Source organism: Triturus cristatus, chromosome 3_2 (genome assembly GCF_964204655.1).
Source record: "Triturus cristatus chromosome 3_2, aTriCri1.1, whole genome shotgun sequence".
In the NCBI taxonomy this organism is placed as follows: Eukaryota; Metazoa; Chordata; class Amphibia; order Caudata; family Salamandridae; genus Triturus; species Triturus cristatus.
This window is the reverse complement of record NC_140584.1, coordinates 448,093,135-448,114,358: the sequence shown is the minus strand read 5'-3', so window position 1 is coordinate 448,114,358 and position 21,224 is coordinate 448,093,135. Positions and strand designations below refer to the sequence as shown.

At 48.2% G+C, this 21,224-nt stretch overlaps 1 protein-coding gene across 1 annotated transcript in view; it reads left to right on the top strand.

Moving 5' to 3' along the window:
* The window catches only part of HPS5 (HPS5 biogenesis of lysosomal organelles complex 2 subunit 2), a 484,255-nt gene that overhangs the window by 162,123 nt on the left and 300,908 nt on the right, over positions 1 to 21,224 (top strand). Inside the window, exons 5-8 of the mRNA XM_085648054.1 lie at positions 2,564 to 2,756; positions 5,266 to 5,399; positions 5,732 to 5,947; positions 20,216 to 20,287. Coding sequence (XP_085504180.1) covers positions 2,564 to 2,756; positions 5,266 to 5,399; positions 5,732 to 5,947; positions 20,216 to 20,287 — 615 coding nt within the window. The remainder of the gene's footprint in view (positions 1 to 2,563; positions 2,757 to 5,265; positions 5,400 to 5,731; positions 5,948 to 20,215; positions 20,288 to 21,224) is intronic.

Genomic DNA, 21,224 nt, shown 5'->3' with positions numbered 1-21,224 from the left:
ATCCAACCTATTTATTACCTATTTATTACTATTATAAATAGGTTGGATGAGACTTTTGAGACAACTGTGTTAAAAAAAAACACTGATCGCAACAATAAGGTGACAATAACTGAGGTACCGAAGAGTATCTAAATCTCTTATATCGAGGATGAGACTGTGGTTGGGATGAGCCTGAACGCTCTGTGGTACACTATGAAGACAATGGTACAGGTCATCTCATAGAAGAAGCAGCTTGACTATGGGGAGATGTAATGCAAAGGTAAAGTAGGCCCATGTAGCATGGTGTCTGAGATACTGACATTGTCCAGAGACTAAGAAATAAAGCAACAAGTACTCTTGACAGACATCAAAGTGATCTGGAAATACTCAGGATGCCATTTTCAAGGCTGATGAATTAAGAGTGGAGAAAGGAAAAGATGTCCGGGATGAAGACGAGGAAGAGCAACAAGCAAAGCGATCCGAGAGCGTGGACAAGGTATGAGTCTCAGACAGATGGAGCGGACCTAGGAATAAGGGTGAGTAAATGACCAGAGCAGATCAGGAAAAGGAGAGCACAAGCAGGGAAGAAGGCAGAGTAGAAGACAGATGAGTGAATTGTATTGAATAAACGCACTAAGCTTGGTTATCCGCAGGAGAGAGGTGCTGTGTTCTCCGATGTGACAGTCTAGCAGGAGGGCTGTGATTACAGACAAGTGCCACAAATATTGATTTTTGAACTCGCGTGATTGGTGTGACAAAGGATTAGGCATGCTGTACTACAAATCAGTATTAAGGTGTGCCAAGGATTGCTTAGGAGGAGGAGAGTGGATGTGGTAAAAGCTTAGTTCCCTGCCCTATTTTAAGCACTATAACAGTGAAAGGAGTTTGGGTTGATTGGAATGGAAGATACATTTCCAACCCAAAACTGGCCTGTGCTTTTTTTTTTAGGGGAAATTCCACCGGCTACTCCTGGAGATCCAGACGAACAAGATAAATTTGTTGAGACCTAAAAGAAGACTACATAGACAGATCCAGGAATGTGAGAGACACCGAATGATGGTGTGAAATGACCATCTTATGTGGAAAGATGAACTGTTTTGGAACTGAATGTATCTAGCACATAACTTATTAAAGTAGTTAGATTGTCACTTGGCTGTAGCCTTGCTTCAGACTCCTGTAACCGTGATGCCAGAAGTGAGATCTTAAAGCCACATTGAAGTAGTCCCCATGGAGGAAATTATCAAGAAGATAGCCAAAGCGCTGAGGCACTTACAGATGGTTATAGAACTGTAAGCACAGGTCAGAATAGCCTTGCAAACTGTGTTAAAAGATCAGGTCACCTTTACTTCAAATGATCAACACAGTATACAGCTATGTGAGGATTGACATGGGTTGCCAATTCCAGAGTACACCCCAAAAGCCTCAGGGTTGCAGGTTACAGCGCCCTACTCCCACAGTGGTAGAAAAGGTTTATCTGGGAGGGTCTTAAGACGCTTTACGCAACTGTACTCAATCTTGGGTCAGGCAGCATCCAAATCTAACAATCCAAGATGGTTTGGCTTCCACTTAATGTCTCCTCGTCACACATACTAAAGTAGATCAAGCCTCAATTAAGCATTTTATTTTGTTCTGCAGAGTTTTATATAGCGCAAACTTGACCCGAATCGGGTATCAGAGCGCTTTACATAGCACCAGTTACGTTACTCGAGGACACACATTTATTTTGGTTAGGCTCAGGGAGATTAACTAATTTGCCCAGAATCACAGAATGTTCAGCGTCATTTCTGAGACTCGAACCCAGTGTCCCAGATTAGAAGTCGACCGCCCTAGCCGTTAGGCCAACTCCTCTCCCCAGCATTAGCTGAACATACACAATGAGAGGCTTTTGGCTGTGGGATTCTACCTATTCAAAATGGCTTCAGTGTTCACTAATTAGTCCATGCCCCCTGTTTGTTTTCCTGAAGACCATGCACCTCATGCAGTGCAATTTAAGCACTTTCCAGGAGAAGGAATAATGTATCTTCTAGTCGATAGACTGTGGTGAGAGAGCAATACAGAGCTGACTGAAAGCCTCTATCTAAATTTTTTTTTATGGTTGTGCAAAACGATCTGGCAGACAGCTACGGCTGTCTGTAGCCAGACCTAATATAAACCCCTGTGTGGAAATGGCAATTGCAACACTTCTTGATTTTTGAGAACTATCACTTTTCTGGATGTGGTTGGAGCAGGGACTTATCATGATTGTACCCAAGAACAGAAACATAACATTTAAAGCAAATACACTTTCCTTATAGCAGGAGTGCGCTCTCCTTACAGGACTGGGGTTCTCAACAGGGGTGAGGTGAGTTGTCATGGCTTGCTGTGGTTCCTTTATATTTTTTACTGCCTTATTTTCTTAGTATCATTCTTAAGAACTTGGGAAGGAACACACCCTGTTTATATATCACAAAATGTGTGGTCAATATCATATGTTGGGCATTTAAATTATATTTATTAAGCCTTCATAGCATGGTATAGTACACTGTGTCAAAGTTCACATGGGTGTAAAATTGACCTGTTGTTTATTCATATAATATGTCTTCAGTCAGGGGTACGTTGTGGTCTGGGAATTGAATCAAGAGCGACGAGGGAAGCCAGAGCGAATTTATGTATCTTCTGAACACAAAGGCAAAAATGTCACTGCTCTTACGTGGGATACCACAGCTCTTCGAGTGTTTGTGGGAGACCATGTGGGGAAAGTTTCTGCCATCAAGATCTCATCGGCCAAGCAAGGGAAGGTAAAGACTTAATTTATTTTGTCAAACTTGTTTTTATTAGTTTCCGTAGGTATATCGTCACAACTTAGTCATATATTGCCCCCATCAGATGGTAAACACAATCATTTTCAGATGGGGTTTCTACAAGTCCTGGTGGCCATTGCTGTATTTCACAATGTGATCAATACATCTATATGATTTCTAGTTTCCCTCCCCTTTCCCCCTCCCCAAAACAAAACAAACCATCAAACAGAGACCTAACCAGTTGGAGCATGAGACGGTCTAGCTATACCTATCAGGTTAGTGTGGAGCGATGTAGGAGCCTAAGCCAAGCGAGGTCATATGGTGGGAAGACTACCAACTTCACAAGGTCTAGGGTGATTCTGTGAGAAGGCTTTCAGTATTGGAAGACGAGAAGCGCTCTTGTGCGAGTTAGGCATGCAGTGAAAGGCAGTCCTTTGGAGAGGTAGGCTACTAGTGGCCCCCAAGTATATTCAAAACTTGTATAGTTGTCTATAAAAATGCTTGCCATTCTCTCCATTGTGAGTGCCTGCCACAATCTAGCGTGCCATTGAATTAATGATGGGGCCTCTTTCTATTTCCAGGCCTGCGCTATTGACATTTTCGCCACCCCAAGACAGAGCCATAGGATAGCTCTATCTCCAGTAGTTTGGTCATCCCTTAGTCCCAGTAGTGTGAACCCTATTGTATCCGGTATGGGATAACCCAGAATGTCTTTAATCTGGGCCAGTATTTCCTCCCAGAATGGGCAGATCCCTGGACAGTCCCACCAAATGTGTCTGCAGTCCACAGATCTGAGATTTCTGGAAATATCTTTCGCAGCTTGGTGGGGTAAATGTACCAGTCATATGCTATTTTGTTATGCGCTTCCCTAATCACCATAGAGTGGTTGAACCGTGATCTATCTTTCCAGAGCCCGCCCCCTCCCCCCACTGCTTGTCTGTGATTGGGGATTCTATGACATTCTCCCAGAAGGCTTTGTAGTGCGAGTGCGTGAGGGTGGTAGAATTTAGCAGGAGAGAGTACAGAAAGGAGCTGCATCACTTTGATCCTCCCCCTTTCGAACAAATTGTTCTATGGACCGAAAGCTTTTAGTGGCGGCCTCTCGCATTTCCGGTTGGAGGGCCAGTGTCGGAGTTGGGTATAATGGTAGTGCTTCGTTGTTGAAAGGCAAAGACTTTATTTTTGAATTTCTTATTTTTTTAGGACCATCTCCACACTTGACTAGCTAGCAACAGGACTCTTACAGGAGCTAAGTGGCAGCTATTGCTATCTATTCGGCTTTTCTATTCAAACTTGATTTTACTTCATCATCTGTCTAAGAGGAATTTGGATTCTAGACTTCCGAGTTCTGAGAAATTTAACATTTTAGCTAGACACAATTGAAATTAGAACTTGGAAGACAGGCCAAGATTTAATTGGATTTTGATAGATGCAGTGTATTGACTTTCTCTTAATTACATCTCGTGCTGGTCATTTTAGCAAATAATATGTTTCAAAATTGTCAGATGGGCAGTCTGAGATAGGTATTTTTAAAAGAGACAGAAAGGTTGTAAGTAGAAATCCCATTTTTTGTGAAGCCGAAATATTGGCAAACACTTTGTATTTTCAAAAGACCTCTGAAATACTTTAAATTATTTTTGTTCATAATTTGAAAATGTACATTAATGAAAGCAGACCTTGTGCTATTTAGAATGCCTGGCATAGGTTTGGCACTTGATTTCAATAAAGCAAGCATTTATTTTCCAACCTGGAATGGTGCACTTTGAAGAGACAGAAGCTGTGGGTTGTCTTCAAGAATAGAGATATTTTGCCCTTTGGTATTCTTGTAGGTGAAAAAAACGGACTTTCTTTGGGGAAATAGAGACACACACTTGCCTCTGAGTGGTGAATTATGTTCCTAGTGCACTGAATCTGTGATGCATTTAGTAAAGGTGAATATTTTAATACATTTTGTCCCTTGCATCATTCGTTCTTCATGCTCAAGAGCCTCATTTAATATATTGAACAAAGTGCACATTGCCTGTTTCATTTTGTATGTGGTCTGTGCTCCATGAGAGAAGTAATTGTTGTCATACTTAGACAATTTATAGTTATGCCACATAGTTAGTATTTTTAGTTCCAAACACAAATATTTTGTATGTTCAGATCCCTTTACATAAATTAAAATGCTCATTGAAGTAATCCCCTTAGTGGCAACTCCTATGGAATATTAAACTGATCAGCTAAACCTGTCTAAGCGAGACTTAGAAAGCAACACATTTTTGATAAATTGTTCTGGATCATGCCATATTGCTGCAAAATATAAAAGCACACATCTGTGAAATGTTATCACAGTGGGAATCAATGTTATGGGTAAAGAATTTGTTCTCATAGTATTTAAGACTACCTTAAACAGTGCTATAGGAGCCCTACAAACCCTCCATTTTGATCAGCTCTCCTGAAATTGCCCTAGATGTGTAAAATCGCAATAGGGTACATTTATTGTAATTGTCTACTTGTGTTTCAGGCTGCTGCTACCTTTATGTCCTTCCCAGTTCAGATAATCGCCACATTTGAATCCAGTGTGGTTCAGCTGGACTACATGGATGGGAGACTGCTCATATCTACTCTCACACGTTCCTATTTATGTGATACAGAGAGGTAATTAACGTTTTGTTTTAAATGCTACCAAATCCTTATCAATAGACTATGCTTGGATGATGACTCCTCTTCCGCACTGGAAGTAAAGAGCATCAAAACCTTAACCTCATTTGAAAATACAACAGTGATTTGATGCTTCTCACCAGTCCTGAATTGTTTTTCTTTAATTGTTTAGTATTGAATGGTTATTTTTGATCATTTTTTGAGAGGAAAAATGTAAACGTGCAGTGGTTTGCATTATCGCTTCTTCTAAATGAAGAACATGTTAGATTGAAATCTGAATTTCTGTATATATTTTTATTCTATTAATGTTGTAATTTGTTTGAATGTAGGGAAAAGTTCTGGAAAATTGGTAATAAAGAAAGAGACGGAGAATATGGGGCCTGTTTCTTCCCAACTACAAAGAGCTCTGTTTGTCCACCGCCATTGATATATTGTGCGCGCCCTGGATCCAGGATGTGGGAAGTTAATTTTGAGGGCGAAGTGCTTAGTACCCATCAGTTCAAACAGCTGTTGGCTTCTCCACCTCTTCCTGTCATTAACTTAAGGTATGTTTGCTAATTCAAATATAAATTTACATTAGCTACATTAACCTCTGACATATATCATGTGTGACGATTTGCTTTCCCTAAAGCAATACATTTAAATATCAAACTCACCAGCTTAGGATTTGCATGTTGTCAATGGTTTAATATGTGAGAGAGAGAGAGAACGAGAGAGAGAACGAGAGGGAGAACGAGAGGGAGAACGAGAGGGAGAACGAGAGGGAGAACGAGAGAGAGAATGAGAGAGAGAACGAGAGAGAACGAACACACACTAAAAGTGGAGTTAGGTTTGCTTTGGTCCGCTTTATAACCTTCCCTACTATCAAAGTGCACGTGGAGTTAGAACAGTAATGACACACTTCATTACGGTCAATGGCCGGTCCTCATAGTGATATATAAACAAGTGGGGGGGGGGGGAGGAGGTGTGTGCGTGCATACTGAATATTTGAGGCCAGGTAGAGGAGGAATGTGCTGGCTAGAATAGACGTGGAACAGAAATTGGAGCTAGAATTGTTCTTGGCTTAAGAAAGAAAAACACAGATCTGTCAAGAGATGGCACACTTAAGGACAAGTCATAAGAAGTGGAATATATATGAGAGAAATGCCTTTAAAAATTATGGGTTAAAGAATGCATAATATCGATAGATAAGTTAACTTTCAACAGGTCCATAACCAGATATATATTTCTTTTTATTTTGAGGGAGGGGGGGTGCTTGGCCTGCAGTAATGAGTTGTACTGTAATACTAATATTGCAGTATTCCTTCAAAAATCGTGAGTTTGAGCCACCTCTGGCTGAGTATAGAATTGTATTTATATCGCGCTTACTACCTCTGACAAGGCATGGGGCCACTTTATGGCAAGTAGCGTGCTACTCCTGAACCCAGGGTTAGTGGTTAGTCCAGTAGTATTATTGAGATTAGTCGTGTGCTCGCAAGAAAAATAAATCCATGCATTTATTCCGGTTATATTGGATATATATATATATATATATATATATATATATATATATATATATATATATATATATAATACCAGTTAGGCGCGATCATTACTGGGGGCTGTGTGTTTTCAGATGAGTGGTTGGTAAGATAGATAGACTGGCGGAGATTATGTAATTTTAGGTTATAGGTATAGGGTCATATGTAAGAAGACACCCAGTTGTTTGGATCTAAGACAATTCAGAGAAGAGCCTCTACCCATCTTCCCTAGATAGTTAGGTGTGTTATGTATTGGATGGAGGTTATTAAATTGGATGTCACATGGTTTGGCAGATATGGCCAGAATGCATGGGGCCATTACACTTCCCAACAGGGCCCCTCATCCAAGGGCCAAGATCTTCAGAATACTGAGTGAAGGGATTATTTGTTAGTCTCAAGTACAAGTTTGTTGATATGTGGTATTTGTAAACATAAACCAAGCTAAAGGGTATATCTATTGCTCTGCTATAATGTATTTTTGGGATTCAATCTCACAACTGAATTTGATTGGTCTGGTATAGGTTTCCTCCTGGTAAACTAGTCAACCCTTCTTTCCTTAAAAAAATCCTTGCTTTAATCTCTCTTCCATTGATGTCTGTCAAATTGGGCTTTGATTGCAAATTCCTTTTGTGAGCTGTCACACATGCACCTTTTTATGTGTTCTATCCAAAGATGTTTTCTTTGAAAACAAAAACAAATTATAATGTTTATTTCATTTTTTCGAATGTTAGACACTAGCAAGTAGTAGCATCTACAAACCAGTTCATCCCACATTACCTTCAGCAGTTGGTTTACATGTATATTTATATTTATAAGTGTATTTCCTATTAACGTCCTTATCACAAGATCCTTCATACACCATTCATTCTGGGTGGGCTATTATTAGTAGGGTCCATTAAATTCATGAACATCTCTTCACGTTGAGCCAAGTCTTCTGTCAATTGTTCATCTCCTCTTGCAGCTTTTATATGCTTCTCATGTGCTGTAGCCCACTTCATCAGATCCTTGTTTCGAGCCTTAGGGTTTGCCCAATGGATGACCAAACCAGCATTGTGGCCAACACTGTGCCCAAGGCAGTCATCTTATTTTCATTTTATTGTTGGACTAAGTAGGGAATTTACCCAGCAGGTATTGTTTCATAGTTTAAGTTGGTAATGCATGGTCATCCTCTGTAGATCCACTGCTATTCTATCCTAGAAGCCCACCACACAAGGACACACCCATACCATGAGTAAGAGGTCTGCTCCAGCAGTATGTAAATCCGGACTGCAGATGTAGATTCTGACCAGCTTCTGTAAGATAGGTTTTGTGAAGAAAATGGAATTGAATCAGTTTAAATCAAGCATTTGGTAAGCTGAACTTCTCTTATCCACAGACCTTTCTCTAATCTGAATCAGTTAATGGTTCACAGCACTCTCGCGGCCACTTCTCACACGCCTGCCCAATGTGACTGCCTCTATCATTAACCAAGTTAAAATATAAATCAGTAAACAGATGTCTGCATCCTGCCATTGTAAGAAGCTTGATCATCACCTCTGTCACTGGAAAATCATCTGGGAACTCTGCCCAAATTCCCCTGGTTACCTGTGGTATTTGTTCATGTTGCAAAAATTGGCCTGGGCCAAGATAAAAAGAATCCTTTCCTGCTCATAGGGGAGGAACTGTTTATTTAGATAGAGATCTCCCATCATGTGACAGCCTCCATCTTGCCACTTAGTCGATGACATGGATTTGGTAATATCATTATATGGCTTCAGAATCCACAGTGGGATGTGAGGGTCATGTAGAGGCGTTTTAAAGATGATCCTAACCACTCTCTCCTAAATCACCTCTGTACATCTCATCAAGTATGGGAGCGCAGGGGAGGCGTGGCTTGCCGAGCTGCGGAATGGCCGCTTGCTAAGCGAGCTCCCCTGGCCGAAGATTAATCCTGTAGTTATCCTTGCAAGGGGAGAGCATCTATGGGGCAGTTCTTCACCCGGAGTGTTGCTGGGTGCCCGAGCCTCCGACTGGTCGACTCGGGGCTCACATTGCCTTTCTAGTAGCGTACGGCGAGACGAATCTGTAGAGAGCGGACCAGGGGTTTCCTGCCCTCTGGAGGGCAGTGCGGCGGTGTGCGGAAATCGAGCCCGGGGTCACCCTTGTGCTGCAGGCTGCGACTCGTTACTGTGGAGAAGGTGCAAGACTTTGTGGTACGCATGCGGCGGAGCCCATTGCGAACCAGTGCTGAAGCTGGGAACAGGGCTCGGACCCTGCAGTTTTCTCTGGGGTGAACAGGCGCACTCACCAGGCGTAGGGGCCGCGGGAAGAAAACGGCCGCCACGGCGCCTCCTCGCCACCCAGCCACACAGACACGGTGCCCCCTCCTGATTCCTCCTGAGGTTTTGGCTTAGCACGAACGGCAGCGGTGAGGGAAGACAGTGCCGGCGATCTCGCTGATGCCACATACTACTCTCAATCGGTGCTGGACTCATCCGGAGTTCAGGGTGCCATTTTGGACATCTGGTTGCGCCTGGCAGCAACTTTTAGACACGCTGCGGCATTGGTATTATACGCACCACCCCTCCAGAACTTGGGATTGACAGAGGCGCTGCACTCTTGAAGCTCCCCCTCCCCCTTTCAACACCCCCCCCCCCCCCCCCCCCCCGGCCTGGCCGTCAGATATCTGGTGGCAGAGTCTGCTTGGACAGAGTGCTTGGCTGATGGCGCTCACCGAATAGCAGCGATTAGCGTAGGTGGCGCAAAGTGGTTGGCACACCGGCCCCAGAGGTGTACGGTTACGGTGCGGGCGGAATTTGGGCCGCTGCACTGCGTTGCTGCCACGGTAGAGCCCGCATACGGCAAGAAGACACCATCACCTACAGGGAACTGCGGGAGGTGATTTGACGACGTGTCTGGACGCGTGGACCCTCTGGCGGACAGGACGCCCGAGTAGTGCGACCAAAGCATAACGTTCGGCCATTTTTCAAGCTTGAGCAAAGGTGACTGGAGGTCTGTCTGTAGAGGGTGCCTCCCTCGGAGGGTACACAATACCCATCCACGATGTGTGGTGCTTCCTGAGACGACACCGTCGGATCATCCCTGCATCTGGAACACAAGGGCCTATAAGCCTCGCAATGGGCAAGCAAGATGCCCAGCAGCCCAAGCTGAATTTCGAGAACAAGAGATCTACGAGACTCACAGAATCGGACCCTGAGACTGCCACGAGGAGATCGCCTGACACTCAGACTGAAGACCAGGGAGAGGATCTACGAACCCTCATGTTAGACATGCGGTGCAGTCTATGGAATATGAATACCAAATTGGACACACGCACAACTAGATGTGGTCAAGAAGCAAGTCAAGAAGCAGGTAGGAATGTATGAGACACGTCTGGAAGTGTTGGAGAACCACAATTCGGATTTTTATGAGTTTCAGGTGGAAACGAAAGAACAATAGCTGCATATGGACAGAATACTGGGTATCATCCGAGCTAAAAACGAGGGCCTGGACCAGAAATAATTTACGCGTTACCGGTTTTCCGGAAACAACGGCCATCTCCAAGATGCAGACCTACGTCGCGGACCTGCTCCATGAACTCTTTGATCACCATCTATCGTCTGTCCTCGCTGTAGAAAGAGCCCACCGCTCCTTGGGTCCAAAACCACCAGTTGGAGCTACACCTAGGCCTATTTTTGCCAAAATCCTGAACTATCAAGTCCGCGATCTCATCCTCCGTCTAGACTGGGAAAAAGGGTCAATTGCACACAAGGGAAACAACATCTCCTTTTATCCCGACTTTACGCCGGCCGTGCTGGCGAGAAGGCGTGAATTTATGCCAGCCAAACATATCCTGCTCCAAGCACAGATTCCTTACTCACTGCTTTACCCCGCCAAGCTAAAAGGAGTTGGCTCAGCACCGGTTGGCGGTGTACGAGGAGTCCCAGATTGATGGCATTTTACCGCCCTCTATCCGGGAAGAAATAATCATCACGTTACTGAAACCCGGGAAACCTGAAACTGAGATAGACTCCTTTAGGCCGCTTTCCTTAATAAACGTGGATGTCAAGATACTAGCTAAGCTGATTGCAAACAGGTTTCAAACCCTACTTCCATTAATCGCTAGGCCCGATCAATCTGGGTTTATTCCTGGGCGGGCCACCTCCCAAAACCCTTGGACTGTTTTGTCGTTATTACACTACTTACACCCAGATGTGCAGACGGCTGTGGTTTTTCTTGACGCTAAAAAAGCGTTCGACACGCTCGAATGGCCATAACTCTTTGCCATTCTTGGCCGAATGGGCTTAAGTCCGCTATTTATCAATCTAATCTGCCTGCTCTATACCCAACCGATAGCTCGGATCCGTGTGAATAGCCTTATATCTGAGCCTTTCCCTATATCGCTTGGCACCCGGCAGGGATGCCCTCTGTCCCCCCTGCTTTTCGCTATTGCGATGGAGCCGCTTGCGGCGCGCATAAGACAACATCATACAGCCAGGGGGATTGGGTTCAGTACCAGAAGTCCCCTCATATCGCAATATGCGGAGGATGTCACATTGTACGTGACTGACCCTGCGGTCCATCTCGACCCCCTCCTCCAGGAATTTATCAGGTTTGGCGGCCTTTCTGGTATCTCTATTAATTGGGCTAAGTCAGTTATTTTTCCCATGAAAGATAACAACGTCCCTGTCGTTTCTGAATTCCCTCTTAAATAGGCAGAAGACACAGTCAAATACCTAGGCATCTGGCTTAGTAGGAATCTACAGGAGGTGTGGAACTTTAACTATGGGCGTGCCATCACTTGGTTAGAGGAAAAGGTCGCACTGCGGGCCAGACTCTCTCTCTCTCTCTCTCTGGTCGGGGAAAATAGCCCTCGCTAAAATATTAGTCTTGCCTAAATTTCTTTATTTATTTGCTAATATCCCGATTCCCCTAACTCAAGCTTTTTTCAGTACTCTCAAAACGCTGCTGATCTCGCTTGTGTGGGCAGGCTCGAGTGTCCTGAGATCTTTTAACGCTCCCACTGAGTCAGGGCAGACTGGGTGCCCCAGATATACAATTATATGCCTGGTGTGCTCAGGCCCAGTCCCTTCACCATTGGGTACACCTGACCCCTTTTCAGCCCCATGTGGCCGTTGAGACCGACGTCGCAGCACCTGTCCCATTGCGGGTGGCCCTGTATCAACCCTTCCGTCGCCCTAGGGATGGCATAGACACCGTGGAAGCTCTACGTTGGGCGTGGAACAAATTGCGGAAAAGAACAGGTATTCCCGTTTTATATGCTCCATCTATCCCGTTAGCACACAACCCTTTATTGCTCCATATCAGGGATGGTATGGGTGGGACTGTGGCACAAAAATTGAATCACCGCACCTTCGCTGACCTCTACCTCATCGGCTCTTTCCGCCCCGCACAAGCTGCAGATGAGGAACAATCAGTGCCCTTTGCTGAACTATTTTTATATTATAAGCTCAGGGCTGCCTGCCGGTCTTTACATGAAAGCTTCCTGTGCTCCCCGACGCCCATGGCAGCTTTGGAAAACTTGTTGAAGTCGTCCTCGCCCCGTAAACTTGTCACACGCTTATACACACATATGCAAAACATGGCGCCCCTGACACAGCCAAGGGCTCTTCAGGCATGGAAAAATGAACTCCAGGACCTGCTCACCGAAGACCAGTGGTTGTACTGTTGCCGCCAGCTCACCGAGCTGTCCTCGAACTACAAACTACGCCTCATAAATTTTAAGTTTCTTCACCGCTATTACAGAACCCCAATAGGCCCACACTGCATGGGATTACAGGATGATGAGGGCTGCTGGCTATGTAATTTTAGTCTGGCTGGCTTTCTCCATATGGCATGGGACTGTCCGGCGTGGTTGGCTTTCTGGTCCACGAGTTCACATTGATACACCAGATAACTGATGCACCTGTTTAGCTATGTAAAAGATACCACCGTTAAAGTTTGTAAACTTTTTGCTAAACGCCTAGTGGCTGTACACTGGGGTAGAAAGAGGGTGCCTTCCATCAAGGAGTGGATCAGGGACATTACGTATGGTCACTCCCAGTTAACCACCTTTTGGGAACGTATGCCTCGCACATCAAGACTGCGTGGCATATGGGAACCATTTCTTCTTTGGGCCTGGGAAAGACAGGCGACTGAAGAGAACACACAGGTTGCTTAGGGGATGGCGGGATGGATTGAGGGGTGGGATGGGGTTCTTCTTTTTCTAACGATTGGATTGTTGGGCCTACAGCATTGGTTCATGTCCTAGACTTCATAATTTGGACATCATATCCCCCACTCCCGGTTGGATTCACAACTGGGAGCTCGAATGTTTAACTATGCTTTCATCGGGGGAGGAGCCTAGCGCGCAACCAAGATGGCCGCGTAGGTGCGAAGCTCCCGAGGACCTCCGCGACCTCCTGAATTAATCCTGATTATATCCTGTCTTTGACGAGGGGACTGTGTCTGTGTACCCGAGCTGAGGCGGCACCCGTTTTCCGTTTTCGAATCGGACCCCGGACACTGGTGGGAGCACTGATCGAAGATTGCAGCCTTCTCCGCGCCGGCCCCCCGGATTGGAGTTGTGGGGCGATCCGGGGACAAAGCGAACAACAACGGCGGGCAGGGCTGGGCGACTCGCGTACCCCGCGTTTTCACTTTCGCTTTTGCGCCCTCCTTGCCCTCAAGCGAGGTAGGGTTGCGGAGCGGGGTGCAGTGGTGTGGCCTTGCCCCTGTGCCCGGCTGACCCGCCGGCTGTGAGTTGTCCTGCGGTGCAGTGGTCACCCCCCCCCCGGACCCCGTGAACTGGTTTATCGGCCCTTTCGAGGAGATTGGCACGACTTTGGGAGTGCGACATGTCCACAAAGCAAGATGGCGACCGGGCCAAGGTGAAATCGACCCGCCGCGGCCCGGCACATCAGTCAAACAGTATGGACCGCTACACCCTCCAGAAGGGATCCCCAGAGGCACAGCGTACATCCCCCGCGGGCCCGGCTGAGGCGTCTGCTCAACCCGCGGATCTGACCCTCCGGGACGTCATGGGCGCCATTGCCGAAATGAAGGCCTTGGTGGACCAGCGCTTTGATACTCTGGCGCAGAAGATAGACTCGGCCCTGGTGGAGGTGGGCCTGGTGAGAGCCGACTTGTCTAAAACAAATGACCGGGTCGATTCCCTGGCCCACACCACCTCAAGTCTCACTACAGACGTGGCGGCCCTTCAAAAGGAGGTGCACCGGCTTGGCCAGGCGAGCGTCATGATGGACCGTCGACTGGAGGACGCCGAGGGTCGGGCCCGGAGGAACAACGTTCGTATTGTCGGGGTGCCGGAGGGACGGGAGGAGGAGGCGGCAGATTTGTTTGTGGAAGACCTGATCCTCACCCATCTCCAGCCCCGGGGGCTGAGTAAACTTTTTGCGGTGGAACGTGCTCACAGAGTCCCCGGAGGAAGACCTAAGGTCGGAGCTCCGCCGCGGCCTCTCATTGCCCGGATTTTTAACTTTCGGGACAGAGACGCTATCTTGCAGACTTCCAGGCTACAGGGACCGGTCAAGCTTGATAATATGGACGTGAATTTCTACCCTGACTTTACTCCGACGGTCCAAAAGCAGAGACTGAGTTTTCTCGGAGTTAAACGTCGCCTACGGGACATGAACCTTAAGTACTCAATGCTTTTTCCAGCTAAGCTGAGGGTGGAGGTGGATGGTCGCACGCACTTTTTTGACCGTCCCGAGGCGGCTGGGGACTGGTTGGATACTCTGCCTGGGGATCGGGGCCGGGGGGGTGGGGGGGGTGCGGTTGGCGGGGAGGGCGCGCCAGATCAGAACTGAGGGGTGAATAGTAGGCCTTGCTCTGGACAACATTTTGGTTACCATTCACTGATCGTGTATGTTCCCCTCCTATGGAGGTCGTACGGGGTCCGTTGGGGGCTTTCCCTCCTCCTCTGGGGGACTAGTTAGTTTTTCATCTATGGGGCGACAGGCACACTGCACTTTGGGGGGGCTGTCTGGGCTCATGCAGGGGTGCAGGGAGGGGGGAGTTCTGTTGGGATGGGTGGGTGGGGGTGGAGTGTTGTTTGTTTGCACCGCAAGGCGAACCCTTTACTGTATTGTTGTTTTTGAGATGCTCTTTGGGGGACGATTGATGGCTTCCATGTTTGATGGGGGGTAGGGACCTGACTGTGTTATCATGGAACGTTAACGGACTGGGGGATAGGATTAAGCGTGGTGTGGTCCTGCAGTATCTGAAACGAATTTCACCAGATGTGATTTTCCTGCAGGAGACACACCTTATAGGTAATTCCTTTCATGCCATGAATCGGAGAGGCTATCGCTTGGTGGCCCATTCGGGCTTCACCTCGGGCTCGCGGGGGGTGGGCATCATGATTAAGAACTCGCTCCCATTGGAGATTGACGAGGTGCGCCATGATGAGAGGGGACGTTACACTGTCTTGGTGGGTAGAATGGAGGGCAGAGTGGTCGTTTTTGTATCAGTGTACGTTCCGCCGGGGTTGCAATCTACCGCGTTTGCGGACCTGGGGCGCCTCCTCCTTGACCTCCCGGATGGGCTTCTGGTAGTTGGGGGGGACTTCAATGCGGTGGCTTCAGGGTCTATGGATCGTCATCCCCCCAGGGACCTCCCCCGGGCACAGGCGTGGCTGTCCGGCCTCTTAGATACACTAGGATTGGTGGATTGCTGGCGACTAAAGCATCCCGCGCAGCTGCAATACACCTTCCACTCGGGTGCCCATGGTAGCCTCTCGCGGCTTGATTATATCCTTGTTCCTGCGGCCTATGCTGGGAGGGTGGGAGAGGTGCGCCATTTGGCGCGGGGTATTTCAGATCACTCCCCACTACTGCTGCATCTTGGTGTCTTCCCGAGGGGGGAGGGCAGGGTAGCCCCAATCAATGCCTGGTACCTGCGCGACCCCACTATTCGAGCCGAATTGATCAAATCCTTGCAGCGGTACTTTGAGGAGAATGTGGGGTCTGTCCCTTCTGCCATCTCCCTTTGGGAGGCTTTTAAGGTAGTTCTTAGGGGGGAGGCCCTCTCCTTTATCTCCCATGCCCGGAGGCGCGAGCGGGAGGAGGTAACCCGGGTGGAGGCCGAAATTACTGAACTAGAGGGTGACCTGGGGAGCGGGGTGACGGATGCCACATTGCATGTTCTACACCTCAAGCAGGCGGCCTATAGGGCCCTCGTCACGGAGGCGGCCAGGGGCCTCAGTAGAGAGCAACAGGGGCGACTGTATGATGTGGGTGATAAGGCTGGTAAATTGATAGCGTGGTTGGATAAAAAGGAGAGAGCGAGTCGTGTGGTTCCGTTGATCGAGAGGATGGATGGTGTATGTGTCACCGAGCCGGACGCCATTGTCTCCTGCTTCGCGGATTATTTCCGCGAGGTATATTCCCCGGTTTCTCCCTGCTCGGAGGAGGATTCCCATGCCCTGCTTCGGGACATCGCGCTGCCCTCCCTTTCGGTGGAGGACAGGGATTCGCTGGACGCTCCTCCCACCTCGGACGAAATTGCCCTTGCTATCCGCTCGGTCGCATCTGGCAAGGCCATGGGCCCCAATGGCATTCCTATCGAGCTGTACAAGCTGCGACCGGATGTGCTGGCGCCCCACCTGCGCGCGATGTTCCTGGCGGCCTGCTCGCGGGGTTCCCTTCCGCCGGACCAGCGTCTGTCCACGATCGTGGTGATCCACAAGGAGGGGAGACCCCGTGAGCGGGTCACATCCTATAGGCCTATCTCGCTCTTGAATGCGGAGCCCAAAATCCTCGCCAAGGTGCTGGCCAACCGGCTGGTCGGCGTGGTGGGCGACTTGGTCCACCAAGACCAGTCCGGCTTCATACCCCATCGTAACACGGCCCTTAATCTGCGACGCTTGCACGGGGTGCTCGCGCGTGTCCCGTTCGTGCGGGAACCGGCCATCTTGGCGTCCTTGGACGCCACCATGGCGTTTGATACGCTTGAGTGGCCATACATTTGGGCGATGCTGGCGAAGTTTGGCTTCGGACCGGGCTTCATCAGCTGGGTCAAGTTGTTGTATTCCGGCCCATTGGCGCAGGTGGTGGTGAATGGACGAGTTTCGGCCCCATTCGCACTGGGACGGGGTACGCGACAGGGCTGCCCCCTGTCGCCTCTCCTGTTTGCACTGGCCCTGGAGCCCCTGGCGGAGTGGCTGCGGTGGGACCCTTCCATCCGTGGTCTCCGTTGGACCCCCGAGCATGAGGACCGTGTGTCCCTCTACGCTGATGATATCCTTCTATATCTCGCCTCCCCGCGTAAATCACTGATCGTCCTAGTTGATGTTTTGCGCTCATTCGGTCGCAACTCAGGCCTCGTCATCAACTGGGCGAAATCCTGTGTATATGTGCTTGCCGGGGAGGCTCCGGTCCTACCACGGGACTGTCCGATCCAGATCGCCTCCCAGGGGTTTCGGTACCTGGGTATATATATTACTCTGGACCCGGAGGCCCGCTACGAGCGGAATTTGCTGCCCCCCCTCCAGCGCTTGAAGGAGGACGTGGTGCGTTGGCGGCGTCTGCCGCTTTCGCCGCTTGGCCGAGCGGCTTTGTTTAAAATGATGTCGTTGCCGCGCTTTCTGTACGCTCTCCAGAACACTATGGATTTGGTTCCGGCGCGCTACTTCCGAGAGGTGGAGAGTTTGCAGCGTCGCGTGTTCTGGGATGGGAGGCCACGTATCGCCTTGGCTAAATTGACGCTCCCGTGGTACGATGGGGGGGTTGCCCTCCCGGATATTAAACGGTATTACTGGGCCTCCCAGCTAGCTGCGATTAATCATGGCCTTTACGGGCCCGCCCTGAACCCGGCATTTGAAATGGACAAGATGCTCCTGCCCGGTGGCGACTACAATCGGGCGCTTTACTCTGGCGCGCCGGACCCTCGCCTGACGGGACCGACGCATGTCATGGTGCGTGTATGGCACGCGGCTAACGCAGCTATGGGGTGGAAGGACCGTTTGACCCGGGCGTCACCGCTATATGCATCGGCGAGGTTGGGCTCCTTGTGGACCTCGAAGGGCTTCGAGAAATGGGACACGATCGGCATCAGCACAGTGGGAGATCTCTGGACGAGGGGGGGATTCAAAACTTTCGAGATGCTGCAGACGGAGTTTCAGTTGCAAGGCAGTGAGTACTTCCGGTACTTACAAGTCCGACACGCGCTGGGCTCCGTCTTCCCGGATGTCGCGTCCATTCCGGAGTCTTCCCCCCTGGAGGACAGAGTGCTGGATGGCCATGTCCCAGACAGCACGATCTCCCTTATATATAAAAAACTGATTAACGACCGATCGGGCCTGCTGGCTGGCCTCCGCGAGGCCTGGGTTGCCGATGGGCTGGAGTTGGACGACGAGGACTGGATGTCCGCGGTGGCCTCTCCGAAGGAGGTGGCCATCCCGGCTCGCCTTCGCTTCGTCCAGCTTAAGATCCTCCACCGGGTCTACCTGACGGGGCCAAGGCTCCTACGTATGGGCTTAGCTGAGGATGGACTGTGTAAGCGTGGCTGTGGTGCTTTGGCAACTTTCTTGCATATTCTGTGGGAATGCCCAAAGGTGGAGCGATTCTGGCGTGGTGTGCATGAGGTCCCGCGAGTGGTTACGCGTGTCGTGCTGTTGCCTGAAGCGAGGAGATGCTTGCTGAATGTGTGGGAGCCAACTGACTACTCGGTTCCGCAGACGCGGTGGGTGACTCTGGGATACATGATCGCTAAGCGTGACATTGCTCAATTGTGGGGATCCCAGAGGCCTCCGGCGGTGTCGGCCTGGAAAGAACACATGGATTGGTGTATGTTTCGTGAAAAGGTGGTGTATGTTGCGAGGGGTAAGCCTGGGGCGTGGGTGAAAATCTGGGGCCCCTGGAACGCCTATCGCGGGGGTATTTGCGAGCCGCCGCTGCTGCCGGCTGCTTCACCAGCTCCGTCCCCCTAGCCGACCCCCACCCCCAGCCATGGGCACGTGGTTCCCCAGTCCCTGATCTGTTCTCATTCCCCTCTTCAGAGTTTGGCGATTGGTTGGGGTCCCCCACTTCAGGAGCGCGTGCTGTCACTTGGGATTGCGGGTTGCCTTGCGGGTGTGGTTGTTTTTGTGTTGTTGTGTTTTGACAAAAGGAAACCGTATTGTTGGTTTGGAGTTAAGGGGCCTGCACTACTGATATCTCCTGATTTACCCCTTTTTGCACCGCCAAGAGATTTTTCTGTATGTATGTCATATGCTACTGCTACTCTAGCGGCCGGCCAGACGGTTGTAGGCCCATACTTGTAACTATTTGAGATTGTAATAAACGGTTTCAAAAAAAAAAAAAAAAAAAAAAAAAAAAAAAAAAACTATGCTTTCATCAGTGAGCTGCAACCAACCTTTGTGATTTCTGTAACATGTTGGGGGTGGGGGGTGGGGAGGGGGGGGGGAGGGACGGCATGTAATCCATACGATATTGATGATGCAGATTTAGCTTTGATTTTACGCTGTGTAACTACTGGCTGCTTGTAATAGATGTTTTTTTTTGAAAATGCAAATAAATAGAAATATATATTAAAAAAATATATATATGGGAGCGCTGGCAACGTGTTTTTTCCTGATCATAAAAGCTTTAGTCGGGGTACCAGGGAAATGAGTCCCTGCCAATCGAGCTTTTTCCAAATTATCATTTGTGTCAAACCAGTAAATGGCATGCTGTTGTTGAACTGTGGTCTAATACAGAAACAAGTTAGGCAGCCCTAGTCTGCCCTGTGTCCAAGGAAGCTTCAGTGTCTAATTTCACTCCGCTGTGTTTCCCTGTCCAGACCAGTGAACCAATCATTTTGTTCTGTTCCCACACCACTTTTAAAGATAGTGGGCACTTTGAGTTATCTGTCTCTAAAGATGTTTCTTATCTAGTTTCTTTGCTGTGTTGGGCCATTTAATGTTACACTTTTTTAAATTGGTAAGCATTCATATCCCATTATCAAGAGCGTTAACACTGCTTTGCAATAATAACATTGTATTTTACGAATAGACCTCATACCAGTAAAATAGATCTGATAAAAAGCGGTACAGCAGAAATATACAATAACCAAATAGTATTATGAAACAGCTGAAATAAATATGAGCAGAAGTGAAATGGCAACTAAAAGCAAAAGAGGGAAAAAAATGTGCCAGGGGATATGTGCTGTACATAAAAGTACACTAAAGCTGAATCGGCCTATTCTGAATATGAACCTATGCATGTTTTGTTTAAGCAATTACCCTTAAAATCTTGTTTAAAAATGTGCTGTTTTGTAACCTGATAATAATGCATATGGAACTTTATGTCCTAGATCACATCCTCAGTATGCAGCCACGTCCAGTTCCCCACAGTCTCTGGCATTTCCTAAACTTCTATATGTATAGTAAGTATTGCATTAAATGTATTATTTGCCTTTGTCAATCAATCAATCAACTCGGATTTGTAGAGCGCGGCTAATCAGCCATGTTACATGAAATTATATCAACCATATTTAGTAACAGCGCCTTTGACTCCATTAATTATCTTCTGAATTAATGACAATGTGTATATTCAGGTCCCTATATTCATCCTTGAGTGTGCGTCTGAGTAAGTGGCAGTCTGCGAACACATATCACTTTTGTGTGACTCTAACTGTGGGATTGTGCCTTTGAATAAATTGGTGTGTCACTGAGTCAGTAAGAATGAACATGTTCAGGTCCCTCAGTGTGATCTTGAGTGTTTGTCTGTTTGAATGTTGGTGTGCGAACACGTCTCTGTATGTGACATGGACTACTTCATTGTGCCTTTGACTGTTGGTGTGTGCCATTGAGTCCATGATTGAGCCCCAGTCGATCTGGGTTGCATTTGTAGACAAATTGTCCCTGACTCCTTATTTGCGCGCACTTTTGTAAAACGGCTTCCCTACAGGCCACAGAAGATACCCCCATGCCTGACTAAATGAATTAGGTTGCAGGAAAGTGGTCAGGTCTTGGAGCAGCATCACATTGGCGCATTGCTAAGAGGAAGACCATCAGCAATGCCAATATGAATGTGCTCTTGACACAGCAGATATGGCTGCGAGTGTTATTAGCAACAGCATCTTCTTCTACAGGCGTGCCTGGCACAGGGTGTTAGGGTTTAGGCCTGAGGTTAGTCAGCACCTCCTGAATGTCCCTTTTGGTGGCGAGCTTCTGTTTGGCTCCATGGTTGACCAGATGCTCGAAAACATCAAAAGGACCCTGAGATTGCCAAATCCACGGATGCCTGATGGCCTGCCGCTGCCAAATTTGATTTTCGGTTGCAGCAAAGCAGCGAGGTACGAAACTGGGGAGCTCATTTCT